The sequence below is a fragment of the Chelonia mydas genome, chromosome 1, assembly GCF_015237465.2.
Source record: "Chelonia mydas isolate rCheMyd1 chromosome 1, rCheMyd1.pri.v2, whole genome shotgun sequence".
Classification (NCBI taxonomy): domain Eukaryota; kingdom Metazoa; phylum Chordata; order Testudines; family Cheloniidae; genus Chelonia; species Chelonia mydas.
Genome location: NC_057849.1, coordinates 53,385,806 through 53,406,721, shown reverse-complemented (window position 1 = coordinate 53,406,721; position 20,916 = coordinate 53,385,806). Strand labels below are relative to the sequence as shown.

The following is a 20,916-nucleotide window of genomic DNA, read 5'->3' as shown; positions in this document are numbered from 1 at the left end:
TACCTTACCACCTAGGTAAGGCATGTGCAACATGATAATGTATCTGGTAGAGCCCTGTTGAAAATACCCAAAGGGTTAGAAAATCAACAATCAGCTTTGAAGTAGAATGATTCCTTGTATTATTATGAAAAAAATCTCATACTATTACAGGTTACAATTGGACACAATAAATACTGTTGTCCCTCTGCCAAGCGGCAGCAGATGTCCAGGACTTTGCAAGCTGGCTTCCCAGTAAAAGACAAATCAGTGACACAGAGTCTGGGTGTACACTATGTGTACCTTGTTTTAGCTACACCTGTACACCAACAGTAGTGGCCAAACACTACAGAGGCAGATCTTGCCACCAGGAAGCTCTGCCCATCACCAGTGCCCATGTCCTAGGGAGCAAATGTGTCTCAAGAACTGACTCTAATCACAGACCAAGGCAGAGAACAAACTCTCCAGCTGCTCACATAGCTCCCTCTACACAGAGCCTTGCGTAACAAAACTAATACCACCAGACTGCTAGTCTTCCTAACACTGGAGCTCACACGTTAAGAAAAAACGTGGGAGACTCCGTGTAACAACAACATTTAGTGACTCTTGCCATAACAATACTATGGTATTGCATGCAAAATATTTCACACAGTGTTTTATAAACATATCTGTACTTAACCTTTCATTCCCCGGATCTAGGTACTGGTTTAATTAAAATATTTTGGGAAAATGAGCCTGATGCCATAAATAATTAGTTCATCGTTGGGTCAACGGGCCAGTACAGATTAGCAATCACATTTTGAAAAGTGGCCTCTAATTCCAAGAGCCTCATTTGTGCCTCAGGAGACATCATCTCTTAGACAGATCCCTGACATACAGGAGACGGTGCACTCCGTGCCATCCAGAAGGATGGAATAGAGCGCCCCACCCCCAGTGCATTGCCCCACTCCACAGGCCAGTGAGGATGGGCTCAGGGCTATTGCCAACCTCCTTTGGGGTAATTTGCTAACTACAGAGAGGGTGAGCTGAGTAGTTTCTGCTCACAGAGACTGCTACTGCAATTGGTTGTTAGATGGACAGTGGTGTGGGGGGGGGGGGGGAACACAAGGGTTGATCACAATCTGGCTCAAAATAGCTTTGTTCTTGAAAAAAGATTTTAGTGTTAAATTAAACTAGTTAAAACTCACTGTTGCTTACAGATAAAGCAATTTAATTTATTGAAAAATATACTAAAGCACCCTAACTTAATCACCTACCATGCCATAGGGACATCTACACCTAGAAAGATCTCTGGTCATTTCTTAAAATGTAACTCACTGATAAAATGTTAGCTATGTTCACACATACTGTTTCCAAAATCTTGTATCAATATTTGTTATGTACTGTTAAGCCATTTTCGCTGAAGAGCAACTCTTGGATATATTTTAAATAGAAACATTTTCCACCTCCAAATTCTCAGTTATTGAAATTCGTTTGTTACTGATCACCTTGAGTAAGGCCCTGCACGTGACCAAACCCCGATGGATTTGAGGGGAAGGATACACAGAACGGGGACTCCACACGACCTGTGTGCTGAGAAGATTGGAGCCATGATGGCTCCTAATATTCTTCTTAGCATATGCACAACATGCTTCAGATGGCACGGTTCCAAGAATCATCACCAAATTTGGTCAGCTGGTTAAATCATTAGCTTCCCTGGCTTGGGCCGGGTACTAATGGAGAGTGCAGAGAGAGATATTGGGCCCCGTGATCAGGGACCCCAGCATGGGACTTCTGAAGGGCAGCAGTCACTACTGCAGCTCATAAACTGGTGCAGTAATTGCAGAGAGATTATGCTACAACTATGTGTCTGGATTGGGGATACGCAGGAAAACCACATAAAGCCTCATAACTTGAGCTTTATGTGGGATTTGAGGATTTCACCCTTTTACCATAGTAGTCTAAGTATTTTCACATTGAATATAGTTACCATTCCTTCAAAGCAACTTTTTGTAGCCACAATAATAATAGTCCACAATATTGAAAAGCACAGAAGCTAGTGAAGCAACAGCTTACATAAGCTTCCTGTACTTAACCTAAACATCTGAACAAGGTAGTTCAACCCACAGAAAGCTGTTCTAGAAGTTGAGTACTTACCACCATCTTCAACGGTGAAATGGAAAAGGTCACTAGTGGCGTTATCACCTTCTCTTAAAACATAGCATATCTTCATGTCATCAATATCAGCTGGAAAATGTCAAGACAAACACATTTTAACTTACATGTAAACAGAAATAGTTTGAATATGAACACTTAATTATCATTAATTTGTTCATCAGAGGTCTGACTTCACTGTTAGGTTAGGTCTAACTTGCAATGTTAGTACAGAGTTAGCAGAACTTGAGTTGGAGACACTGAGTTTGTTAACCTAGGACCTGAGTGTCCACCCAGGCTAGGAACCGTTGAACCTTGGGTCCCAACCTGGGGCTCCAGAGTCTACAACGTATTATCTAGACCCAACTCCAACCACCCACATCCCAGATTTCCTAGTGCCCTCCCAAAATGTGGCCAATTCTTGCCCTTTACTTGTGGGGCTGTGTGGGAAAACTTGACTGTCCACCAAACTTGACTGTCCAGAGGACAAAGAAAATTGGCCCAGCGGATAGTGGGATACTTTTGGCAAACTCCCAGAGCACAAGTCCAGTGGGGCTGTGTCTACACTGCAAAGCAATATGGCTTGAACAATAGGTCCTGGCTTGACGCAGTCTTGGACCCTCCATCCCCCTGGGATCCTGGGTTAGCATGATTTATGTGTACATGGAGGGGGGGGGTTAGGTTTGAGTCTGAGTTCAAACAGAAGCCTAGGCTTACACAGCAGCGTAGACATACCCTTAAGAGTCAGAGGATTTCAGTATTAATGGATTGCATGTTTTAAAAAACAAAGTTAACTGTTTTTTCCTATTTATATATATTTGATAAACAGAACCAAGAGGAAATGTGCAAACATGTGTGTTATGAGTGCTGGTGAGACAGTATGGCCAATGGTGAGGGTTTTATGTGGCGGGGGGGTGTTGTTTTGTTTTTGTGTAGCACTTTGCTCAGCTGAAATCATCACTAAGGGCCTGATTCTGCTACTGTTACTCATGCTGACTAGTACCTCACTCTGTAAGTAGTCTAGAATATGGTTCTACTCAACACAGATGAAGGTTGCAGAACTGGTCCTGAGTGCCTTGCCACTCATTCTGAAACATATGCTAACTTACAGAATTAGCGTCCGTTACAGTTACATGTGGTGTGTCAAGCATGATCATTCAGACCACTGTATAACATTGGTTTTCTGGACCAACAAGCTGTCCAGCAACAATTCGGACAATAAAAAAGGAGAAAAGGGATCAGTCTTTCTGATTGTACAACTAGGGAAAATCTTGACACTCAAAGGAAACCTATTGCCATTGTTTACCAACACTAATGAATGCAGTTGCAAGGAGGTGCACTGTATAGACTAAAAGAGAATGAAGGAGCCAAGATAGATTATTGTGACCTAAAAGTGTACAACATAGGAATGCCAATAATAACAAAGTTACTGATGCTAGAACCCACATTACTTGCCTACCTCTTTCAAATCCATCCTCTGAATTTACTCTTAGAACAAGCTTTTATTAAATTATAAAACTTAAAAATAAAACAAGGAATTATTCTATGCCATATTTTAATTGTATTATTTCATGTCTTTCCTTATTTGTGGTAAAACTTGCTTTTTTCATTTTAATTATTGCACTGAATTCGAACACGCCTGTATGCAATGTGTTTGATGTCAAACCGGACCCATGCAGCCAAATTCTGCCCTTACTTATATACCAAACTGAAGTGAAACCAACTAAGTTCTTTGAATCCCAGTACAGTGCCCTTGTAACTAGACCATGCTTCCTACAGACCATCTACTCTACAGAATATGGCTTACAATCTTTATAACTGAGCCATCATAAACAGGAGGTACTCAAACACTAGTGATGCACTGACAAACCTAGACAAATTCAGTTAAGTAAGAGAACATTCAACTTATTTAGTTTAATAGATGTTGGAGCATCAGTTGCAGCAAAATAAATAGAGAAAAAAAGCAAAAGGCGAAACAGTTATTTGTTAATATGGGTTTTCTAGTTTCTTTATGGGGTGACATTAAATTTTTTAGTAAATACAAACTTGTCCTTGTCGCTTAACTTTAAAGAGAAATCCTTTGTTTCTCCCAATCATACAGGGCATCATATCATGAACAATTTTAGACAAAAATGCTATTACTTTCTCAAGTTAAGTGGAACTCAAGTATCGTACAGATTCTCCCCACAAGTCAGGACGCGTATTGGTTGGTAAAAACATGTCAAAAGCATTTTTGTTAGAGGTTGTGTGCCCCTCTGCATAATAGTTCAAAAACCAGACATGTATCTTTTATGTTAAATAATTATCTTTAGTACATATCTTTTTATTTTCTTTTATCGTAGAATCATAGAATATCAGAGTTGGAAGGGACCTCAAGAGGTCCCTTCCAACAAAGAACTCCTAGAGTAATAAAGAGGTTGCAAGTGAATATCCTCATGTCAATGTGGCAAAAAATTAAAACTCTGATCCTGCAAACAAACACTTACACAAGTGCTTAACTTTACACACACAAGTAGTCCTATTAAAGTCAATGGAACTAACATGCATAAAGCCAAGCACCCACATAAAGGTTTGCAGGATCAGCTCCTAAAACGATAACATCCACCAAAAAAATATAATTAGATAAAGCATCCTACATGGATGTCTTTCTTTCTGTTTGTTAAATACACATGGGAATTATTTGAGCGAACTTACATTATCCTTCCATAGCTCATTTGGTTACATTAGCACTTCCTTAGTTGCAAGCAGTGATGCATTCCTTTGTGACTACAAATTCAGCTAAACGCTTGCTGAACAGTTTCTGGAATTGTGGCCTGATCTGCAATCCTACAGCTTTCTCTTTGGCAAGGGCAAATCTGTTAGCCATACAAGATTAGAAATTTGATTTCCCAGTTAAAATTAAGCCAAACTCATTTGATTGTCATGAGTTTTTTTCCCCCAATAATGTACTTTTATTTTTATTTTTTTAGAGAGAGAGATAATGCTTTCAAAAGTACTTGCCTCAACAAGGAAAGGTGTGGAGCAATACCACCCCAGAGGGGGTTCAGGGAGGAATTTTGATGAAAAATTCTGATTGCAGCGCATTCACTAAATCCCATTCACAGTACCAGATCTGTTGGCAGGTGTATTAGAGTTAAAGATCAGGCAACGGATCAGCCCTCGTCACTGGCCCCTTTGGGATATCATGTGCCCCAGAGGATTGTGCCCTATTTTTGCACACAGTTGTCAGATGGGCTTCTTTTGCTTTCACTCCCTGGCACACCCATAGAGCTACAGGTCATGCTCTTGCCTCTAATAATCAAAGCTAACCAAACTGGATTGAGTAGGCCCTAAAATAACACTTAGCACTTATATAGCACTATGCATGTTCAGAACACTGAAAAACAGTAGCTTATTAAAAGCAACATACATTTTATTTTCCTTAATGGAAAAGACTTGGCAGTTTGTTAATAGAGTTCCCCTGTTCATAGTCAATTATCTAATCTTAATGACTATCTTCTGTGAACAAATTCCAGCCCTAACTTGCAGAGATGAGTGCTGTGCGATTATGCATAAGCAATTTTCTTAGTAAATATTTTTGTCCTCAGTGGAACTGAGAGAGAGTTTGAAATTACTGGCTGGGGGAGAGATTTTTGTTTTCATACATTCTCCACCTTTAAAATCCTTGCAAGCCTAAGGCAAGCTATGTAAAAGTAAATGGAGAAAATAAATAAATAAATAAATAAAGCAAGCAACAGAAAGTAATGCTTTGAAGTTGAATCAACTTGAGTAATAGAAAATAGTTTTATTATACATTTTCAGATGTTGCATAGTAGTTGGGCTTGTTCTGGGAACATTTGATCCTTCTATCTTGCTATCCTTTTTTCTTCTTCTTTATACTACACTAATATTTTTAAGCGTATTAAATGGAGGAAGCGAGAGCAAGAAGCAATCCTGTATGCTTGCAAAATCTTGGAATTTATTAACCTGGGGCTCAACTTTGCTAACTTGTAATTTACCCATGTGACTAATTATTTGTATTATTTTAGTGCCTAGGGGCCCCAGATATGGACCAGGACCCCACTGTACCCCAATGAAGTCCACTGACTACTCACGTGAGCAAGATGCTACCTAATGTAAATCTAAGAAAAATATCTAACATCCTTTAGTAACCCAAACCAACCCATATTCTGTACCGGAGCAAAGGAAGACACAGTGCAGGGAGAAAACCTGAACCGGATTATCAACTGTCAATGTAAACTCCTATATGGCGTGATGTGTCCAATTACTACTCTGGAGTTTTCAATTGGAGTTTGTGGTTTATCTGAAATATTTGGGTGATTTTCTTTCCAACATTTGGTAAAATATTAGCAGCTACAGAAAAAGTAGCCTTCCCAAACAGTATACAAAAAGTTATTGTGTGACTAATATTTTTCCCCACTGGGGCAGTTGCTGCTAAAGCACAGTGGATCTCAAATCAGAGGAGTTCTCTCTTTCTATCAGATCAGTCTGTTCATTCATATAGTTATGGAGGCACTATCTTAAAAATGGGAAAACAATGTGGGCAGAAGTGTCTTCCCCCATGCTTGGTTCACCATCCTGTAGCTAAAGCTCTAAGGCTAGGACTCATGGCAATAAAATGGCCCGGGGGGGGGGGGGGAAGGGGGTAAGGAAGAGGGGTTAGGACCAGAGCCTTCAAACTGCTGCATACCTCCTGCAAGAGGCTGACCCTTATCAGTAACCAGTGACATTCATGAACGTTGAGGGCATTCAGCTCCTCACAGGAGGTTCTCAGTATGTTGCAGGATGGGGCCCTTAAAAAGGGAAAAGATAAAAAAAGAAATAGATGGCAGTAGGAGACTCATGGAGTCAGTAACAGGAAAATCTCATTGTCAAAACTGACCCTTGACAGTCTAAAAAAGGGGGAGGGGAGAACTGTACTCAGTGGGCCCCAAAGATGGGAGAGGTCCAACAGGAAGAAAGAAAGGCTGTTGCCTTGCATGTTGTGTAATCATTTATACCAGTGCCGCATGAGAGTGAACAGGGTGCAGAAGGCTACCCATTCTGGATCTGGTAATGTTTTACACTCTTCGTGCCAGTGTCATGGCTACACAAGGTGCAGGGCATCAGCAAATTGGGCCCAGAATTCTGTCCAGGCCCCCACTCTACAAGACTGAGTAAGCTTCTCTCACTACCTGCTGAAACTTAAACTTTCTAAGTCTAGCCAAGAAGCTGAAGCTCCTCAGCACTGATAACCCTCTCCACACCCCCAGTAGGAGAAATGGTGAAGAGGGCATCTGGGGCAAAAGGGAGCATCAATGATCTTTCATCCACATCTTCCACCTCCAGGTTTGCCTTACTAATACTCCTGCAGCTTCCTAGAAGTGGGGCCTTTTTCCCTTTCCCTCTTCCCAGCAGGGCTGATGTCATCCTTCTTCACTTGAGAGGCTACAATTGCCCTTGACTAGGGCCTTCCAATTTTGCAAGACTGCTGTCCCTAACCAGGAGTTCCTCCCATGCCTTTCACAATGCCTAGAGTTTCCTCCAACGCCCTGCTGTGGGACTGCTCCTTTTCTTCCCAAAACTGCTACCTTCCCCAACCCATACCTCTTGCTCCCATGTTTTTCTTCTTCACCTGAAGGCACCTGCCAGGTTTGCCTCCCTCCTCTTGGGAGCACATGCTTCTCCGTCCTATGACTGTTCTACATGCCTACCTGACCTAGTCTGTGCTAGGCTTTTTTTTTTTCCCCCCTATCACCAGTGGTAGACTACTGCAGACAAGGTGCTGGAGGCCATTGGCATTTTAATAAATACGCTGTATAAACCTGCTCTGAACAGAGACACACACAGTGCACTTAAAAACACTGGTGCCTGATTGAAGCCTTAACTACATTAGCACTAGCACCATCAGCACTGCTGTTGGAGACAGCAGCTGGTTACAACAGTGGAACATTTTTGGCAGAAAAGCCCAGGTGCAGACACACCGTAGTATGGGTGTGTTGTGGGGAAGTGTGGAGGGTAGTAACTCCTGCACTCCCCAACAGCTGCAAATGTCTGAATTAGGATTAGGTAATCAATCATTTATACGGCACCAGGGTTATACATCCTGCTGCGTACAGCATGCAGAATTTCACTGCTTAGCCTCTTACACATCCTATCTCTTCCTCCAGCATGCTCCATTCTTCTGCTATGCAAGATGTAGCAGCCAGAGGGCTGCATATCTGTCAAACAAGGTGGGTGGGCTGACCAAGTGGCAGGCAGTAACAAGCTGTCAGTATTCTCACAAATGAACCTCCATGCTTTCTGGAATGCTGTACTGTGGTTTGCTCCTAGGAATACCCATGACCCAGTCTATTTCAAATGTAAGACAAGGCCCTTAAAAAGGAATATTTCCACTCAGAGGAGTGCATATTCCCTACTCCTCTGTACTTCTCCCTGATACTCACCACTTCAAAAAGTCCTAACAAAACATCATTGGGAATGTTTCTTTATACATCAGCTGTGTTGGTTCCCACATTTTAGACAGCTTGAATTTCCTGCCATATTGCAATGATTTGGGGCTTCTTTAAAAAAAATAATAAAAATAACAAAAAAAAGTTTGCCCATCACTGCAACGCTTGGGATACCTTTGGCATTCAGTCAAAATATGTAAGGTTTGTGGGGTCTATTTGCTGGATCTGCAACTCAAGCAAACAAACTCACTACACCTAAGGCTCTACGAAGCACCATTTCACTTTTACTCAGCCAGCTATTAACTAACAACAACATAATATTGAAAGCTCCCCAGTGGATAGATAATACACCCTTTTTGACTGAAGGTGGTTATTCCACAGCCTTGTTTTAAGGCTTTATTTCAGTGCATGGAAACCACATATGTTCTATCCTAACTATGCCACCTAGTACAGTTTACAAAACTAAGCAGCACTGACATAATTTAAAATATTTACATTGCCTCTTATTTTACCACAGAGACTCGGTGATTTAAAGTTTGTGCTATTAGGGCAATAAGGTAGTAGTGAGATATTGCTGCCTGGGCCTAGAGATAATTTTAAACTATGTAAAGTGCACCCAGGCAGTACATGACCAGTGCCTTAAATAGACTAGGATAGTTACTAAGGGAGCAGTCAACTATTATTTTCTAAGGAAAACTTGGGGGGAAGGGGGGGAAAGAGTTATGAGTTTCTAACGTTTTATGGACCAATCCTGTAACCTGTACTCATGTTGAGTAGCTAGACTAAGACCTTGAGTAACTAATACTCAACATGAATACAGGATGCAGAATTATTTAAATTGTAAAATCTTCAGGACAAGCACGGTCTTATTCCGTTTTTGTCGGCAGTGTTACTGTAGCCAGGCTGGCCCCACAGTATTATTGAGACAAGATAGAGGAGGCAGTATCTTTTACTGAGCCAAGGTCTGTTAGTGAAAGAGACAAGCTTTCCAGCTACACTGAGCTCTTCAGCCATGTAGTTTGAAAGCCTGTCTCTTTCACTAACAGAAGTTGGGCCAAAAAGAGATATTACCTCACCTACCTTGCCTCTCTAATATTGGGGGATATTACCTCACCCACCCGGTCTCTCTCATTCTCTTTGTATAGTACCGAGCACAACTGGTAGCTGTTCTCTGTGGGAACCTGGACACTACCACAAATATACATTAAAAAAAAAAAAAAAGAAAAAAGAATCAGGCCCTTAATGCTGTGAACAGGCTCTTTCTGGGATCAACTATTTCAGAATTAAGTATGCTTCATTCCTTCATGCATGTTTCCAGTGCTCTAAAGACAGAGTACCAGACACGGAAATACCTTGTGTGAACTGAGTGATACTATGGTTGCCTTTTCCCAGATGGATCAGGAAGCCATGGCGAGGAGCCTCTGTGATCCTGATCTTGAGGGTAATGTGCAAGCTGTCCCTGTCTTCCACTTTGAACACTTTGTTGGTAATCATAAAACCCAAGTGGCCAGTGGTCAAAACACGGAGAGAAGGGGCACCCTTATTTACTACAATTTGGGGTACACTATTGTCCACAGCCATTATCCGAATGTTCATTGTTTGGGGTTTCCTTGTTTCAAACACTGTGTCAGGGAAGACATAGAAATCAGTATGGGTCCCATCTGTAACAGTGAAAGAGAAGCTGTCTTCAGCTGACTCTGTGCCATCATGTTTGTAGCTTATAAGATTTTCATTCAGATCTTGTTTGGTAAAGGATGTAACCGGCTTGGTGTTATTGAACATGAGCTGACCGTGAACCGGCACCTGGGTGATAATAAATTTAAGCAACATATCAGGGGTGTCTCTGTCTTCCACCGTCAGTTCAAAGGGGGTTATCAGTTTATTTTCACTTTCGCTCACCACCAGGGTATGGATTGTGACCACTGGCTTTTTATTATCCACATCACTAATGGAAATTCGGAAAGTGCGAAATACTGGGTTATAACCATCAGTCACTTCAAACTCAAAGCTGTCCATTTTCACCTCATCTTCTGAGGTGTGAATATAGTAGATTTTATTGCCTGCTAACTGGAGCTGAGTGAAGGTGGTGATGGGCATCCCAGACTGATCCGTGCATTCGAGATGGCCACGAACAGGTGCCCGGGTAATACTGAAAACCAAGTTCTCATCTGGGCTATTCAAGTCACTGGTGCTCAGTAAATCAGTGGTAAGTGTAACTTTCCCCCCTTCCTTCAAGGACACCCCTTTGCTGATCACATCTGGGAAGACAATATCAATGCTACCTATGGTCACATAAAAATATCTGTCAATGAGAGGATTTATCCCATCTGTAACATCAAATTTGATAAGATCCCGAATACCTTCTTGGCCAAAATGCATGTACTGAATTAAATTTCTGTCCACTTCATCTTGGGTAAAGTTCATTCCAAGAGTGATATTCTCAACCCCACCTGAAAGTTTTATTCTTTGTAAGAGCCCTTGTCCTGGCCCATACCTTAGAACGTAAGTCAAGGTTTTATCTTCAGAATCTAGATCAGTAGCCTTCAGTATTCTGTTGTGGATGATTTTAGTTTCCCCTATTTCAATTTCCAGCCCATCATTGATGGTCATTCTGGGTGTCTCATCATCCACAGGAATAACCATGATGAGCACAGTTTTCTCTACAGCATGTTTACCATCTGTGAGTTTCACCTCAAAGCTGTCTTCCTTTGTTTCAGAGTCATCATGTTCATAGATAATGCTGGAGCTCTCAGTTATCTGATCCAGGGTGAAGCTCTCCACTAAGACAGTCCCATTGATCAGCTGATTCACAATGTGGCCATGCTTGGGAAACTTAGTGATAGTGAAGGTCAGTTCATCAGCAGGGATGTCCCCATCTGCTGCATTGAGGATGGGAGTATCAATAACCAGGCTCATGCCTTCCATCACTACAAACTCTCGCATAAAGATTTCAGGCTCTTCGTCATTGGTTGGGATAATGACAATGGGGAAGAAGTGCCTTTCGGAAAAGTTAATGCCATCAGAGCAGCGGAAAGTGAACCTGTCTTCAACAGGCTCCACACCCTTATGGATGCTTTGAACGTAAAAAATGTGCCCTTGCCTGAGGTCTTTCAAAGTAAAGGCACTTATAGCTGTACCTGCTCTGGACTTTTCAGATCCTAGGGCTGGAGAGATGTTCTCTACATAACCAGAGGTGGGCTGAGCAACTATGGTGCACAGAATATCATCACTGGGTGTATCCACATCTTCAGCCCTTAAGTGGGCATGTGTAATGACCCTTTTGTCACCCTCCACTACCATTAAGTGTTCCCCCACAAAAACCTCAGGGGCTTGACTGTCAACAGGAAGGATGGTCACCAGCACTGAAACTCCCCGAACAACATTGCCCCCAATGCTCCACTCTTCAGACAGGTCAGACAGAGTGAGGTTAAAAGTATCTTCTTTGGGCAGCAGCCCTATTTCACCACCCGTGTGAGCATATACCACAGCCCCATCCAGCACGTCTCTCTGGGAAAACCTTTCTGCAGGCACCCCCTGGACCAGGATGTCCCCATGTTGGGGAGGGTCCTCCACAATGAAAGTCAGCATCAGATCATCCGTATCCTCATCCGTGCCCTGGATGACGTTAGTGGTGATCTCAGCCGCACCATTCTCCAGTACGTCCAAGTAGGAGCCAAGTGTCCCTGGGGGCAGCCGTAAGGTGGGCACCTCATCATCCACAGGGTGCACAGTCACCTTCAGTGTGATGGGCACCACATGGACCCCATCAGTCACATCCAGACTGCAGGCATCATTGTGAGACTCAGCACCACTGTGCACATAGACCACCCTGCCATGTTTAATATCCTCTAAACCAAAGGCTGCTCCCATGGCCAGGCTGTGCCCAGAGAGCTGCAATTGTCCATGCTGGGGAGCCTGGGTCAGGGTGAACTCCAGGTGAGTGGGGTCAGTGTCAGTGTCACTAGCATCCAGCTCAGCCAGGCCCAGCACATGCCTTCCCCCCTCATGCACAGTAAAGCCGCTGTTGGTTATCTCAGGGGGCTGGTTGTCTATGGGCTGCAGGTAGATGGTGAAGGTGCCTTGGGCAGCATTACCAGCTGCATCCTCCACCCGGTACTGGAACTGAGCCAGGCGGGGAGCCACCCCCAGCTCCTGCTGTGGGGGCCGGTAGGAGATCTTGTGGTGGTTGATCTGGGCCTGGGTGAAATGCATCACCTCCACTGAGTGGTCATCAGTCAGCACCAGTGATCCCAGGCGGGTGCCCTTGGCCCCCCCAGGGTGGTTGGAGTCTGTGTCAGTGGGGGGCTGGGTGACGGTGTAGTGGATCTCCCGGTCCCCAGAGTCCTGATCTGTGTAGCGCAGGTGCTTCCTCCGCAGTGGGGTTACTTGCTGCTCAGCCACCACCAGACGCAGGCTGCTGCCACCATGAAGCACTGGGGCCAGGCGGTCCACTGGGTGCACCCGGATCACAAAGCTCTGGGGCCCGGAGCGGTTGGGTGGGTCGTTGTCATCCTGGACCCTAAAGACAAACTGGTCCAGCACCACCCTGGGGCCGGGGTGCCCGAGGTGCCGGTAGAAGAGCCGCCCTTCCACAATGTCCTGCTGCAGCCACTCACTCACCAGCCTCTCGTACACTGGGGGATCCCCAGGCAAGCCCAGCACCCTCCTCCAGGGGGAGCCCCCATTCTCACCCTCCCAGCCCAGGGGTGGCTGGGCCTGACGGAGCAGCAGCTGCCCTGCGCCGGGCCCGGACTCCAGCACAAAGCGCAGTGTAGCGTCGTCTGAGTCGATGTCGGTGGCGCTGAGGGCACGGGCGGGGATGGGGGCTATGTCGCCCTCAGCCAAGGACAGCCCCGTGTTAGCGTTGAGCAGGGGCGGCTGGTCATCGGTGGGCACCAGGGTGATGGGGAAGAGGAACTCGACACGGTGCCGGGCGCCGCCGTCCTCCAGCCGCAACACCAGGTTGTCGCTGAGCGGGGACTCGCTGCCGTCATGCTGGTAGATGATGCGGCCAGCCATCAGCTCGGCCACCGTGAAGTGCTTGCGGGCCTGGGACTCCCCCAGCAGGGCCAGGGGCTCCTCCAGCAGGGCCAGGTGCCCGTGCCGCAGCCCCGCCAGCACACTGACCCGCACCTGCTCCAGGTCGTCCTCATCGCTGATGAGCAGGCTGGGGCTGGGGCCCGGGCCGGAGAGCGGCCGCGACTGCCCCTCGTAGAGCACCAGGCCTGTGTTGCGGGTCACCACGGGCGCCAGCGTGTTCATGGGCTTCACCACGATCATGAAGGCGAAGGGCTCGGAGGCAGCGCCCTCGGGGTCCAGCACCTCCAGCTCCAGCTCGAAGAGCCGCTCCCGGGCCGAGTCCTCCGCCGGCGGCTGGTAGGCGACCCGCAGCTCCCGCACGTCCCGCTGGCTGAAGGAGGCGATGGGCAGGCTGCGGTCGTCGGTGCTGACCACGTGGCCCTGGCCCGGCCCGAAGGGGGAGGTGATGTTGAAGAGCAGCAGGTCCGGGGCCGACTCGGCGTCCTCGGCCGCCAGCATGTCCGGGGTGAGGGCGGTGAGCACGAACTGGTCCACCTCCATCATCAGCATGGCCACGAAGCTGGGCCGGGGCGGCGTGTTCTCGGCGCCCGCCCGGATCCGCACCAGCACCTGGAAATGCTCCCGCTTCAGCAGCGCGCCGGCGCCCGCCGCCTCCCGCAGCTCCACCACCAGGGGCAGCGAGTCTCGGTTCGGGGAGCGGCCGGCCGCCGCGTGCCGGTAGCGCAGCCCCAGCCGCAGGAACTCCTCGCACTCCCACCAGAGCGAGGGCGACGGGGCGCCGGCCGCCGAGGCATGCCACGGGGCAGCCGGCGGGCTGAGGAGCTCCCCGTAGCGGGGCAGCCCGCCCAGCCCCGGCAGGGCGCCCACCCTGCAGCGCTGGCTGCCCGGCTGGAAGGCGAACTCCAGGCTGCGGCCGTCCAGCGCGTTGCTGGTGCCCAGCAGGCTCTCCACGGTGAGCGGCAGGTTGCGGGTGACGATCTCCAGCTGGGCGAAGAGCACCTCCACCTCCAGCGCCAGGGGCAGCACCACGGCGCGGCTGGGCGAGTCGTAGCGCAGCTGCAGGCGGACCCGGTCCCGGGACGGGCTGCGGGAGCCCAGGTGCCAGTACGTCACCTCCCCGGGGCCGAAGTCGCAAGGGAAGCGCGGCGGGGTGAGGCGGCCCGGGCGCAGCCACAGGGGGTCGTCGTCCAAGACGCGCAGGTGGCAGCGGTCCCCCGGCTGCACCTGCAGCACCAGGTCGCTCAGCGGGTCCAGCCAGACGGAGCGGCCGAAGGGGACGCGCAGCCCGCGGTTGGCCACCACGATGGAGGCGTCTTCCGGGGGTCCCAGCGCCGAGGGGTAGGAGAACGCGGGGCTGCCCGGCGGGGGCGGCTGCTGCGCCCGGACCCCGCCGCCCCTGCCCGCCAGCAGCAGCAGCAGCGCGGGCAGCAGAGTCCGTGCGGCGGGGCTGCCCTGCATGGTCCCTGCCTGCCGAGCACAAGCCAAGCGAGTCCCGTCTCAGCCCGCGCGGCGCAGCCAAGCCCCCTTGCCCTGCCTGCAGCCCCCGGGCCCGAGCCGCCGCTCCACAGCCCGGCGAGCAGGCTGCGTTATAAACTCGCCCCCTAGCCCGCTACGAAACCCCTCCCTGCTCCCCCCCATCTCGCCCCACGCTGTCCAATAGGCACTCACGGGAGTGCTGTCGGCGGCAGGGATTGGTCAGCAAGGGTTGCCAATCATCCAAGTGGCGAGAGGACCGAATACCCTCCCCCTCTCCTTGCAACAGGTTGTTTGGAGGGTCGCCGCGGGAAAAGCAGCGGATTCCCCCCCCCCCCCCCCTTCCCGACTTGGAGGGTTGGCAACAAACGAGAGCTGGGAGGCTGCTTTCCCCGTGCCATTGGCAGCAGGGGAAACAGAGTCCTGCAAGCGCAGGGAGGGTGTACAATCTCTGGGAAAGCCCAGCAGCCAGATCCTAGGGTGCTAACACACGCTGCCCCCCCCACCATCCCTCTCTGCAAAGGGGAAGTCTCGCCCCGTCCGAGCACTCTCCAGCAAGGAGAGGAATCTCCCTTCTACCTAAATTCTCCAGCACCGCCAGGGGAGAGGGGTGTGTGGTAACACCCATTGTTTCATGTTCTCTATGTATATAAATCTCCCCACTGTATTTTCCACTGAATGCATCCGATGAAGTGAGCTGTAGCTCACGAAAGCTTATGCTCAAATAAATTGGTTAGTCTCTAAGGTACCACAAGTACTCCTTTTCTTACTGCCTTCAAATTCATCCTTAACAAGGCGTCATTCCCCGCTTCCAATGAATGAAACTACTCCAGCCTACTGCAGCTTCTACAAAATACCGCCTAGAGCAGAGGAAACAATCCTAGGAATTGCTCAGGGGAACTATGAGTTAATAAATCCAAGAATTGGTGGGGGGCACTTTCTTTTCTTTTCACTGCTAAAAGAGGGAGAGGAGTTGTCTATAATTGGCAAGAAAGAGAAATTAATGGGGAGGGAGGGAGGGAGGACGGTGAAGCTGGAAAACCGGAGGAGGTTAAGGAAAAAAGTGCCCCAAGGCGCTGAGAAAGCAGGCACAGCGCAGAGCTGTCATTTGAGAGATATATGACTCTGTTTTTGTTGCAATAATTAGAGTGCAAACTGTGTTAGAAATCTGCTTGTCAGCATCACATTTCTTTGCACCAGAAAGAAAACTGATAAATATCTGTAGGGCAAAACACCTTAAGTTATATCCAGTTTCACTCTTTAGAGGTGAGTGGTTTGAGCAGTGGAAGAATAAAAGTTTAAAGCTCTTTCTGCCCCTTGTGTTTGTATGTTTGGGTTTAAAAACTAAATAGAAACTACAAGGAGTAGAAACATGCAAAGGAATTAGTTTCCCTTTGGATTTTTAATAAGGGCACATGGCCTTTCAGTCATCAAGTTTGTCATCTCAACTTCTCTCTCTCATGAAAATGGAAATGCATTCTGTAAAAATAGCCCTGGAACAGAGTTATAGGCAATTAAAAACAAAAAGGATGCGGGGAAATAGGTCTTAGAAAACAGATTTTATTTGAAATCAGCTAATGTCTATGCTAAGGGGACCATAATAAAGTGACCTATTGTTTTCTAGATGGAGCATTGAATGTGGAAGACAAGGTGGCAACAGCCCTGGAATACGTAATGAAAACAACTTATTTGTATTAGAGATGTGGACGTAGCTGGAATTATTTTAGCAATTTGGTATGATGGATATCACGGAGGTGACACCTTTACAATCCTAGATGGGTCACTCTGTGACCAGCAAATCCGTATTTATTTTAGTATAATATGAACACAGCTATTATTAAAAGCATTTCTGTGACTGTTATAATACTATACTTCAAGCCTGCAACATTTTCTTATAGGGATGGAAACACCTAGGGGCTATTATAAGAACCTAAGTAGAAAGAGACAGACAACTAATAAGGTTCTATTTTGTTAATTGCAACATTATACAAATCAGTGTACACTACATTTACATTTTCTTTTAAAGTTCTGCTTCCTTGTCTTTAATGAAAGATGAAGAACTGGCACAAATGTCTCCCACATTCAAGAATATCCCTCACATTAAGAAATCTAGTATTAGAGGTGACCCTTTATAAAAGGGATGGAGTGAGGGAGATTACCAGTGTACCAGGTGATGGAAGAACCCCATATTTCAGGCTCTGGAGTAAAATTGTCTGGGTTTTATTTTTAAACAGAAATTTTGGGGTTGGGGAGTGGTAGAATCCAATGTAAAGGAATATCCTCCTTCACCAACATATGTTAATTTGTTAAAGGGGTCTTGTCCTTTTAAATTTGACCCCATGTAAGTTTTGTTAAAAAGAAGCTTTCACCCATTGTTGGTCCAATATGAATGTTCTCATTAATTTCAGTAGAAACTGTTTAAAAAAAATTCTCCAACCAATGTTTGCAACTCATATAGTCCAAATTTCTTTAAAAGGACATTAAAGCCAGAATGTGAAAATAGATTAGAAACCAATCACAAACAAAGCAAAACTGACTAGGATTTTCACTGTTCATCTTATTAAAAAAAAAGATAAATCAAACAATATAACTAATAAAGAGTGCAGTCATTTCAGAAGTCAGCTTTTGATAATCAAAATCTTACACAGGTAAGGAAATTTTTAACCTGACAGGTTTCAGAGTAGCAGCCGTGTTAGTCTGTATCCACAAAAAGAAAAGGAGGACTTGTGGCACCTTAGAGACTAACGGGGGGGTGGACAGCACCGGGAGTGCGTGTGGGGAGCATCATCAGCCAGGGAGAGGGGAAAATGACCGGCAGAGGTGGCGGACGGAGGAGATTGGGGGGGGGCGGTTCGAAACCTGGGCGCCCTCATGAACCCTCTTTTCTTCCACCGTCATTTTAAGGAGTTGGATTTTAAAATATCTATATTCAAAATACAGACAATTTCAATGTGCAGTTTATTAACTGGATGGATTTCCTATATTTTTCAACAAAATTAAGACTAAATTGTGATAAAATATGTAATGGAGTGGATTTGGGATGTGATCTTTCTACTACCAAACTCATGAAATTTTGCCACTGATTTCAGTGACTGCAGGATTAGGCCTGTGATGTTTATCATCATCAAATGGTAAATCTACATGTGCACAAATCACAGCAGTCCTCTAATTTTAATGTTTACTGTCCTGTCAAGCAAGTCAGCAAGCTCTTAGCTCACAACCCAGCCTAGAAGTGAAAGATAAAAAGAATCTTCTTTTAATGGATAGAGTAAATAAAAAGGTGGTGGGGGGAGGAGGGGGAAGATTTAAAAGGATTTTACTCTGCTTGCTATCTGCTGGAGTTTGCTTCGTCCAATTTAGATTTTAAGGAGTTACAGTGTTTGTGATGCAGAGGTTTGATCTGCTCTATAAATACTTCATACAAAGTCCTAGTTATCAAAGTCTGCCCTCTGTTGTTATATAATAGTCTTACATGTTAACTCTTGCAGGGCATGATTACTGTTATTACAATACTCCTGACGGGATTTCAGACTTACAGAATTAATTTCAGTAATTAAAATTTAATTAAAATTAAATATAAAAAAAAGTGACTAAAAACTGTACCATTCAATTTAAATGAGACCAGTTACTTCCAAATAATGTTTGTATGCCTCTAGACCAGGGACGGGCAAACTTTCTGGACTGAGGGCCACATCGGGTTTCCAAAATTGTATGGAGGGCCAGTTAGGGGAGGCTGTGCCTCCCCAAACAGTCAGGTGTGGCCTGGCTGCTGCCCCCATCCGACTCCCCCTGCTTCTTGCCCCCTGATGGCCCCTGCGGGACTCCTGCCCCATCCAATCCCCCCCCATTCCCTGTCCCCTGCTGCCCCCCGGGACCCCTGCCCCATCCACCCCTCTCTGTCTCTTGACCGCCCCTGGACCTCCCGCCCTGACTGCCGCTGCCACCCCATCCAACCCTTCCTCTCATTCCTGACTGCCCCCTGGAACCCCTGCCCCATCCAACCACCCTTTCTCCCTGACTGCCCCTGGAACCTGTGCCCCGACTGCCCCCCACCGACCCATCCAGCCCCCCCTCCTTCTTGACTGCCCCCATTCAACCCCCCTGTTTCCTGCCCTCTGACCGCCCCGACCCCTATCCACCCCCTCCGCCCCCTGACCACCGCTCTGAACTCCCCTGTCCTCTATCCACACACACACATGCGCTCCCTGCCCCCTTACCACACTGCCGCCCAGAGCATTGTGCTGGCGGCGCAGTGAGATAAGGCTGCAGGGGAGAGGGAACAGCAGAGCAGGGGTCGGGGGCTAGCCTCCTGGGCCAGGAGCTCAGGGGCCGGATAGGAGGGTCCCATGGGCTGGATGTGGCCTGCGGGCCATAGTTTGCCCACCTCTGCTCTAGACAGATAGCACCAATAACAGGCATGCATTTCTTCCTAACCTACAAATAAATAAATAAATAAAAACTGTTTACACTACTTCACCAGTATGTGTTGAATGCCTTGCTAAGAGGAGCAATTCAAAAACAAACTTAATTGGTTAGTGGGGGCATTCAGACACACATGGACTCAGATTCAATGAGCCTAAGGACCTTTTTCTTTTAGATTGAAGAGGCCATTATTAAATATTTGTTCCTCATGTAGGTACCTATAGACTGTAATCAAGTCATCCCTTAACCTTCTCCTTGTTAAGCTAAATAGATGGAGCTTCTTCAGCCTATCACCATAAGACATGTTGTCTAACCCTTTCATCATTCTTGTGGTTCTTTTTTGAACCCTCTCCAATTTGTGACATCCTTCTTGAATTGTGGGCACTGGGCACAGTATTCCAGCAGCCATATCACCAGTGCGAAATGTATAGGTAAAGTAACCTCTGTACTCCTAGTTGAGATTCCATTGTTTATGCATCCCAGGATCACATTAGCCCTTTTGGCTATGCTGTTGTACTGGGAGTTCATGTTCAGCTGATTATCCATCAATCAATAGTTACTATTGCAGCAAAGGTGCCAGTTCTGTAATCTACTGTACCAGTAGACCCTTCTTCCTGTGAGGAGCTTCACCTGAGTGCAGGCAGGCTCCCTTGACTCCACTGAGGCTACCTACACTGAGCAACAGGCAGTATCAAGGCCTAAATGATTGTCGTCATATGTCGGCTATCCCCTGATACAAGGATGTCATCTGCCGGGGATAAGTCACTGATGACACTTAAGATGGCTGAGAAGTCCAATTCATGTTCTACAGGTATTTCCACATATGTGACAGATGGTTGCTTGGAGAGAGCACAACTGCTGGGCAGGATGCTGTACATTCTCCTTCCTCCTCTACTGTTTCTTAGCCTCTTGAGCAAGGTGATTCTCTTCAAAATCAGTCTGAGGCTTGATGTATGATGTGACACCCTTACAGTCTATTGTCAGCCAGCTCTTCCCAAATTCGTGGGGGGCAATGCCTTCCTTCTTAAGATATATGTTCAGGGTGTCCTTGTAGCATTTCCTCTGTCCACTGTCAGTCCTACCATGGCTAAGTTGAGAAAACAGGACTTTCTTCAGCCACCTGCACACAATGAACAGCCCAGCGAAGTTGATGTTTGATAATCTTTGCCTCACCACTAGTGATGTTAGAGGCAGAGAGAACACTGGCGCTGGTATGATGGTCTTTCCATCTGATATGGAGAATCTTCCGGAAGCAGCACTGTTGGTACCACCCACGTTTTGCACTAATAAAGAAGAGTGGGGATGACTACTGCATTGTAGACAAAGATTGTTTCCATTGCAGATCTCTGTCAATAAAGACACGATGGAACAACTTTCTGAAGTATGCACTGGCACAACGGATCATATGTTCAATCTCCACATCAAGATTGGTAGCCACCTC

At 46.7% G+C, this 20,916-nt stretch overlaps 1 protein-coding gene across 1 annotated transcript in view; it reads right to left on the bottom strand.

The window, feature by feature from the left end:
- The window catches only part of FREM2 (FRAS1 related extracellular matrix 2), a 213,178-nt gene extending 198,024 nt beyond the window's left edge, over positions 1–15,154 (bottom strand). The window contains exons 1-2 of the mRNA XM_037892762.2: positions 9,893–15,154; positions 2,113–2,202 (exon numbers count right to left, since the gene is read on the bottom strand). Of these exons, the coding sequence (XP_037748690.1) occupies positions 2,113–2,202; positions 9,893–15,038 (5,236 nt within the window). The 5' untranslated portion in view covers positions 15,039–15,154. The remainder of the gene's footprint in view (positions 1–2,112; positions 2,203–9,892) is intronic.
- Positions 15,155–20,916: the final 5,762 nt, after the last annotated feature.